General features: G+C 41.4%; 1 protein-coding gene across 1 annotated transcript in view; it reads left to right on the top strand.

Moving 5' to 3' along the window:
• The first annotated feature begins 24 nt into the window (after positions 1-24).
• Positions 25-8705, top strand: part of SRP72 (signal recognition particle 72) — a 35966-nt gene continuing 27285 nt past the window's right edge. The window contains exons 1-5 of the mRNA XM_002745814.7: positions 25-157; positions 2035-2155; positions 4760-4883; positions 6957-7100; positions 7179-7290. Coding sequence (XP_002745860.3) covers positions 49-157; positions 2035-2155; positions 4760-4883; positions 6957-7100; positions 7179-7290 — 610 coding nt within the window. The 5' untranslated portion in view covers positions 25-48. The remainder of the gene's footprint in view (positions 158-2034; positions 2156-4759; positions 4884-6956; positions 7101-7178; positions 7291-8705) is intronic.

The raw sequence follows: 8705 nt of genomic DNA, 5'->3' as shown, positions 1-8705 counted from the left end.
CTCTTCCGGGGCAGAGGTCGCCCCGCCCCTCCCCTCGTCTCCTCCAAGATGGCGAGCGGCGGCAGCGGGGGGGTTTCAGTGCCTGCGCTGTGGAGTGAAGTGAACCGGTATGGCCAGAACGGCGACTTCACGCGCGCTCTCAAGACCGTCAATAAGAGTAAGTGTCGGGGTGGGCACTAGGGCGGGCCCAGGCCGGCGGGAGGATGCGGCCTGTTTCCGGCACGCGCGACCACCTCCGGTAGGCTCGGGAAGGGGAGACCCCCAAGACCTCCCCAGTCAACGCCCGGCTCGTGCCCGAACGCCCGGCAGATGCAGGTCGCACCCCTTCGCTCCACCAGGCCAGCCTGGGGTCCCTGGTTGCTTAGAGCCACGTGTACTTCCCTCTTTAGCCCCCACGGGAAGCGAGGGAGGGTTTTAAAGAGACCGCAGCTCCTGGAGCCCATTTCAAACTGTTTTCTTATTTGACTCCTTCTCTTCTGCTTTATTTCACAAATATTCCACGTTGCTTCTTTTTCTTCTTCATCTTGAGCGCAGTGATCCAGACTGTGTTGCTGAGGGAGCTTGTTCTATTTCGCCGCTGAAGGGGCGGGCAGGAACCTGCTTGGGACACGTAGTTTAGAAGCTGTTGCTGACAAGGTAGAAGCTGTATGGATTCTACGGGGCGAGAGGAAAGGGCTGGATCTGGATGTCTGGCCTGTCATTCCCATAGATAGAATCTCTTCAGTGTTGTTAAGCTAGGAAATAAGTGTGTGGAAATACCAATACTTGAAATAATGTCGGAAGAAAAGTTGGCCTGTTTTTTTTTTTTTTTGGTCCTGTAAGGGATAATTTCAGGTTTTGATGCCTTTGGTGTGCGGTTTAATTTATCATATTCTTTTATTCTTTCCTACATACCTGGAATATGTCCATGCTACTTAATGTTCTCGGCGGTGCACAGTTCTTCTCTACTGAAGTTACAGCCTGTGCATGTTAGATTTGGAAATGTAACTACCAAGGCAGGGTTTAGCTGTTCAGAGTAGTAGTAACATAAAAGGTATGTCAGTAACATGAAAACCTATCTAAATAATTTTCAACACTCGAGTGCTGGGTTAACGTGAACAGTAGTGATTGTGCCCACAGTGCACTTTGGTGATTTCAGACATTTAGAAAAATAGCTACGAATTAGTGTTTTTTGATCCCTAAATTTTTTAAATTAACTCTAACCTTCCAACCAGTACTATATGCTTAGTAGTAGTGTAGTATTTTGCAGGAATTCTTTAATCAGCACAGGTTGTCAACCTTGTTCACCAATGTGTTGTCTTAATTGGTAGAAATTCTTCTGATTCTTTGAGAATTGAACTTCCATAGTTGCGCAGGAGCAAGAGTCACTATGATCCTGGTCATTTTAACACTGAACAGCTGTTAGCATTGAAACTTGCCACCTGAGTTCTTCCTTATACTTCTCTTTGGTTCTCTTAGGTGAAAAGGGAATATTTTAATGATTTTTGGAAACGTTGCCATCAAGATATATTGTCTTTGCATTATACTTTATAATTTCTTTTATTTTTCCAAAATATTCTCATTTCATGTTGTCAGTAACCTTATTAAATAGGTAATACTTTTGTAATCATTTCGTAGCTCAGAAAACTGAGATTTGGCTGTTAAGTGATATGCCCAAGACCCCCAGGCATTTGGTGGCAGGCTTGCACCAAACCTAGGTCATTTGCTTCTGAATTCTACCTGAACTTTTTCTCTGTGAAGTAATGAAATGTGTAGGATGTAGCTTGCATTTCAAGATGAAAAATCTGAAGACATTGCTTCTTTATTTCACTGCACTTTCTTGGTACATGCATATAGGGAATCTTTATCTCACTGAAAGTTTATAACTCTCCTTATTGTCACTTCTTAAGTTAAAAGTGAAGATTAGTTTTTTTTTGAGTTTTTTTTTGGTTTTGTTTGCTGTTTCTTCTGGTTGTTTTGACCAGTTATTTCTGTTGTAGGAAAATTTAGTAAAAATGTGAAAAGGAAAATGACTTTTCTAAAATTGTTCTCTAGTACTACAGAGCAACAAAGATGATGTAACTGCCCTGCATTGTAAAGTGGTATGCCTTATCCAGAATGGAAGTTTCAAGGAAGCCTTGAATGTCATCAATACTCACACCAAAGTGTTAGCCAAGTAAGTGATTTCGTTAGTTGCTTGTACAGTTATTAGAAACACTTAGTATAGCTATCGGCTGGATGCAGTGGCTCACACCTGTAATCCCAGCACTTTAGGAGGCCAAGGTAGGTGGATCACGATGATATGTGTTCAAGACCAGCCTGGCCAACATGGTGAAACCCTGTCTCTGCTAAAACTACAAAAATTAGCTGGGCGTAGTGGCACCGGGAGGCTGAGGCAGGAGGATTGCTTTAACCTGGGAGGTGGAGGTTGCCGTGAGCCAAGATTGTGCCACTGCATTCCAGCTTGGGCAACAGAGTGAGACTCTGTCTCAAAAAAAAAAAAAAGAAGAAGAAACACTTACTATAGCCGTATTCTCTTCCATGATTTTTCCCAACTATTTGCTGATTTTTTTTTTTTTTACCTTGTTCCTTTTGCTTGTCAGTAGTGTTTCTGAAACTGGAAGGAGTACTGGTAACTTTTGTTCCTTTCATCCTTAGGGAGTCTTTTTTCTAACCACTGTCTTCCCTTTGAACCACTAAGGAGGTTAACCATAGAGAGTTGTGGGGTATAATTATGAGGAGGATGTAGGGAGAATAACTCAGTAGAAGTTTCTTTACTGTTATACATAGGCTCCAAAAGAATATGTATTGAAATTAAGTTTGCAGCATATTAATGGGATACTGGTTTATAAGGTGCAAAACAATATATAATATACTTCCTTTTAAAAGAGGAGGAGGATATAAAAAGTTACGTGTGTATTTGCAAAACAAACAGTATAAAGAGAAACAATGAATAAATAGTTATTTGTAGGAGATGATAGGAACAGGTTAGATTTGGGTAGCAGTGGGAATAAAGCCTCTTAGTGTTTCTCTTTTTATATTTGAGCCATATAAATATGTTAGAGATTAAAAATTAATTTTAAACTTTATTAAAATAAAAGGGAAATAGAGGTGATGCTGCTTTTCTCCTATTAAATATGTTTGTGCTAAAATTCAGTGTTTTGATTTTGGGCTATTTTGTGAGATAAGAGACATTTTCACAAACATTTTGTTAATGAGTCTTGGATAAGAATATTTATAAAAATAAATTTTTTTTTTGAGACAGAATTTTGCTCTTTTTGACCAGAGTGCAGTGGTGCCGTCTTGGCTCACTGCAACCTCCACCTTCCAGGTTCAAGTGATCCCCCTGCCTCAGCCTCCTAGGTAGCTGGGATTACAGATGTGCACCACCACTCCTGGCTAATTTTTATATTTTTAGTAGAGACAGGGTTTCGCCATGTTGGCCAGGCTGGTCTCGAACTTCTGACCTCAAATGATCCGCCCGCCTCAGCCTCCCAAAGTTCTGGGATTACAGGCATGAGCCACCGCACCTGGCCCAAAAGTAAATTTTTTGTTAGGTAAACAAATAATAAATAAAGGACATTGGTCTTTGCTTTGATAGATATTTTTCCTCATGGATTATGGTTGAAACATCAACAATGAGGTGTCACATTAATGTAGATGAATTTTTATTTTTATTTTATTTTTTTTTTGAGACGGAGTTTCGCTCTTGTTACCCAGGCTGGAGTGCAATGGCGCGATCTCGGCTCACTGCAACCTCCGCCTCCTGGGTTCAGGCAATTCTCCTGCCTCAGCCTCCTGAGTAGCTGGGACTACAGGCACGCGCCATCATGCCCAGCTGATTTTTGTATTTTTAGTAGAGACGGGGTTTCACCGTGTTGACCAGGATGGTCTTGATCTCTTGACCTCGTGATCCACCCGCCTCAGCCTCCCAAAGTGCTGGGATTACAGGCGTGAGCCACCGCGCCTGGCCCTAGATGAATTTTTAAATGTGTGTATGTTAGTAGTGTTTACCAGTTGTTTGGTTACAAGTACTACTTTTAAGATTTCTGGTTATTTTTTCTTTGCTAATTTTTATTTCTTTTTTTTTTTTGAGACAGAGTCTTGCCAGGCTGAAGCACAGTGGCACAGTCTCGGCTAACTGCAGCCTCTGCCTCCCGGCTTCAAGCGATTCTTCCGCCTCAGCCTCCCAAGTAGCTGGGACTACAGGCGCATGCCAAACACCCGGCTAATTTTTCTATTTTTAGTAGAGACAGGGTTTCACCATGTTGACCAGAATGGTCTCGATCTCTTGACTTTGTGATCCACCCGCCTCGGCCTCCCAAAGTGCTGGGATTACGGGCGTGAGACACCGCACCTGGCCAATTATTTGTTTGTTTCTTAAACAAGATTAAAGAAGCATTATGTGGCTTATTGCTTTGTTAATGAATTTAAGAAACTTCTAAAACAACCCATTTAAAACAGCCTTCAGATTATCTTTGTATCTAAGACAATTATTTAGCAGATGAATGATTTCCTTCTTAAATGTTTATTTCAAAAGGCCAATAATTCTAATAAGAATATTCATGAAAGAGAGGCTAGGGAAATTGATAAATGCTTAATTATATGTTTGATTGATATAGGTTTACAAGCTGCCTGATACTTGGACAAGTCTCTAACCTTTGTCAGTTTTCTCATCTGTTTTGGGGACTAAATCCAGAGCTTAAAACAGTGTCTGGTATATAATGGGCACATTGCATTGTTAGATAATAATCAGATACTGGTTTTTTTCCTTCTTCAGTAACTCTCTCTCCTTTGAAAAGGCATATTGCGAGTACAGGCTAAACAGAATTGAGAATGCCTTGAAGACGATAGAAAATTCCACCCAGCAGACAGACAAACTGAAGGAGCTTTATGGACAAGTGGTAATTACTGCTTTTAAATACATGTTGACAATCATCCTGAGTGAGCATGACTACCTCTAGCAAGGAGCAGGGATGAGGAAACCCAGCCCATCCTGATGCTCCACAAAACTGGCCACCAAACCAGTCCTTGAGGTTTGAATATATTCCCTCTTCTTGATCTTCATACAAACAGTTGCGTATATAATGTGCTATGAACAAATGACTTCCTCAGGGTAATTAGAAATTCAAAGAAAATGAAAGAACTAGTCTGTTTAATTTGGACTTTTTAGTTACAGAGGTGCAGCACGTTGAGCTTGTGTACTTACACAGATTTGAAATAGTATTTCACTGATATTTTATTCTAAGTTTAAAATAAAGGATATCATGACAGATAAGAGTTGAAATGATTCCAGCCCATGAAATCGTAAAAATATTTTAAAGTATTTAAGACATAAAATTAAGCCTAATGCAGAATAGGGCTGTCTGCTTCCCAGGTTCACAGGATTCTTCTGCCTCAGCCTCCCTAGTAGCTGGGATTACAGGCATGCACCACCTCACCCAGGTAATTTTTTTTTTTTTTTTTTTGAGTTGGAGTTTTGCTCTTGTTGCCCAGGCTGGAATGCAGTGGCGCAGTCTTGGCTCACTGCAACCTCTGCCTCCCCGGTTTGAGCAATTCTCCTGCCTCAGCCTCCTAAGTAGCTGGCGTTACATGCACGTTCCACCACGCTCAGCTAATTTTGTATTTTTAGTAGAGACAGGGTTTCTTGTTGATCAGGGTGGTCTCAAACTCAAGGCAGGTGATCTACCTACCTCAGCCTCCCAAAGTGCTGGGATTACAGGCAATTTTTGTATTTTTGGTAGAGACAGGATTATGCCATGTTGCCTAGGTTCGTCTTGAACTCCTGGCCTCAAGAGATTTGCCTGCCTTGGCCTCCCAAAGTACTAGGATTACAGGCATGAGCCATTACGACTAGCCTCCTCTTAAAGACTTCTAAATGTGAATTTAGGGCAAATAATGTTGCATTGAATGTATTGTCCTCAGGAAGTAGTATGAATTTAATAATACAGATGAGTTGAGGAAAGATTTGGACAAATGCATGGATTGTAGGTCTATAAAAAACTTTTAAGGTAAACTGGATAACTTCAGGGTAATTCTAGCATTTTGAGGTTGATTAAAGACACCAATCTGTGTCATACATAGTGGACTAATTGACCTAGAGTGGCAATTGTTCTTTCAGCACAAGTTGAATGAAATCACTAGGAATTCTGTTGTGTCTACTTGAGACTGACCTGTGTGACAGCTGGTTTCTGAGAAAGATAAAGTGAAGATTGTAGTGAACTGCTAGGAAACATTACGTTTTTTTCTTAACATATAATTTCGTTACTGTTTTACTAATTATTTTGTGTTGTGGAAAAATATTTCGTAATTTCAGATCTAGGTAACAGGGTTGAATTTTGTAGAAAGGTTTTCTTTCACAATCTATTTAGGGACTTAACTAACTTCAAGAAGAAAGATAAAGAAAATGACTTTTCTCAACTGAATCCTGCCTGTAGGTCTGCAGTATAGTAGACGTACTATACTGCATTATAAAAGTATTTTCAAGGCCGGACGCGGTGGCTCAAGCCTGTAATCCCAGCACTTTGGGAGGCCGAGGCGGGTGGATCACGAGGTCAAGAGATCGAGACCATCCTGGTCAACATGGTGAAACCCCGTCTCTACTAAAAATACAAAAAATTAGCTGGGCATGGTGGCACGTGCCTGTAATCCCAGCTACTCAGGAGGCTGAGGCGGGAGAATTGCCTGAACCCAGGAGGCAGAGGTTGCGGTGAGCTGAGATCGTGCCATTGCACCCCAGCTTGGGTAACAGCAGCGAGACTCTGTCTCAAAAAAAAAAAAAGTATTTTCAAAAAGTAACTTTTTGGAAGTATTACTAGTATGTGGAACTAATTTAAAAATTATAAAACATAAACAGTTGATTGTTCATATTATGCTGAACTAGGATTCCAACTTAATGGTTCCAGAAAAGATTTGTATGGTGTAAAGACATAACAGCATATTTGTCTCTGATTTTTTACTTTCTATTTATTATTCAGTTATACCGTTTGGAACGCTATGATGAATGCTTAGTGGTATATAGAGATCTTGTCCGAAACTCCCAAGATGATTATGATGAGGAGAGGAAAACAAACCTTTCAGCAGTTGTTGCAGCTCAGAGCAATTGGGAAAAAGTGGTTCCGGTGAGTATCCTTGTGTACCCATACAGCCGTGAAGTAATATTCATGTTAGTATTTAACTGGTATTTTGTCCCCTGACAGGAGAACTTGGGCTTCCAGGAAGGCACACACGAGCTGTGCTACAACACTGCATGTGCACTGATAGGCCAAGGCCAGCTGAACCAAGCCATGAAAATCCTGCAAAAAGCTGAAGGTTGGAAGTTTCTTAAACTTATTTGTAAATACAATGTGCATATAACTTTGTAGAGTATCTTCTAAAATTGCATTTGACCTCTGTGAAATTATTAAATGGAAGTTATTAATACAATGACAATTTCTCAAAGTTCATGTAGTCTTTCTCTTTTTTTTTTGGAGACAGAGTCTTACTCTGTCACCCAGGATGGAGTGCAATGGCACGATCTCAGCTCACTGCAACCCCTGCCTCCCAGGTTTGAGTGATTCTCCTGACTCAGCCTCCCAAGTAGCTGGGCTTATAGGTGCACACCACCACATCCAGCTAATTTTTGTATTTTTAGTAGAAACAGGATTTCACCCTGTTGGCCAGGCTGATCTGGAACTCCTGTCCTTAAGTAACCCGCCTTCCTCAGCCTTTCCAAATGCTGGGATTACCGGCATGAGCCACCATGCCCAGCCAACAAGTCTTTCTCTTTTTAACCATATGTCTCCTATATTTCTTTCTTTCTTTTTTTTTTTTGAGACGGAGTTTCACTCTTGTTACCCAGGCTGGATTGCAATGGTGTGATCTCGGCTCACCACAACCTCCGCCTCCTGGGTTCAGGCAATTCTCCTGCCTCAGCCTCCTGAGTAGCTGGGATTACAGGCACGTGCCACTGTCCCCAGCTAATTTTTTGTATTTTTAGTAGAGACGGGGTTTCACCATGTTGACCAGGATGGTCTCAATCTCTTGACCTCGTGATCCACCCGCTTCGGCCTCCCAAAGTGCTGGGATTACAGGCTTGAGCCACTGCGCCCGGCCTCATGTCTCCTATATTTCTAATCCCTACACCAGTGTATTAGTCCGTTTCCAACCATACCAGACCTTGAAGTTTGAATTTTGAGGAGCTGGTTTTGAATAAGTTACTATGAATGCTGTACGTAATTGAGTTAATAAATATCAACCATTTACAATAGTACATGGCATATAGTATAAGCATTTAGTAAATATTTGTTACTGTTATTGTTGTTAAACAGGTATTCAAGAAATAACATGGTGGGCCTATCTGTGTGTACACACATATACTACATTTCTGTATTGATAGCACCATTCAAGCACATTTTTTTTTTGTTTTTGTTTTGTTTTGTTTTTGAGATGGTGTCTCACTCTGTCACCCAGGCTGGAGCACAGTAGTGCAATCTCACTCAGCTCACTGCAATCTTCACCTCCTGGGTTCAAGTAATTCTTCTGCCTCAGCCTCCTGAGTAGCTGGGATTATAGGCATGCGCCACCACACCTGGCTAATTATTGTATTTTTAGTAGAGACAGGGTTTCACCATGTTGGTCAGGCTGTTCTCTAACTCCTGACCTTGTGATCCGCCTGCCTCGGCCTCCCAAAGTACTGGGATTACAGGCATGAGCCACCACGCCTGGCCTCAAACATGTTTTAAGTC

Source organism: Callithrix jacchus, chromosome 3 (assembly GCF_049354715.1).
Source record: "Callithrix jacchus isolate 240 chromosome 3, calJac240_pri, whole genome shotgun sequence".
NCBI lineage: Eukaryota > Metazoa > Chordata > Mammalia > Primates > Cebidae > Callithrix > Callithrix jacchus.
This window is presented reverse-complemented; position numbering and strand designations above follow the sequence as displayed.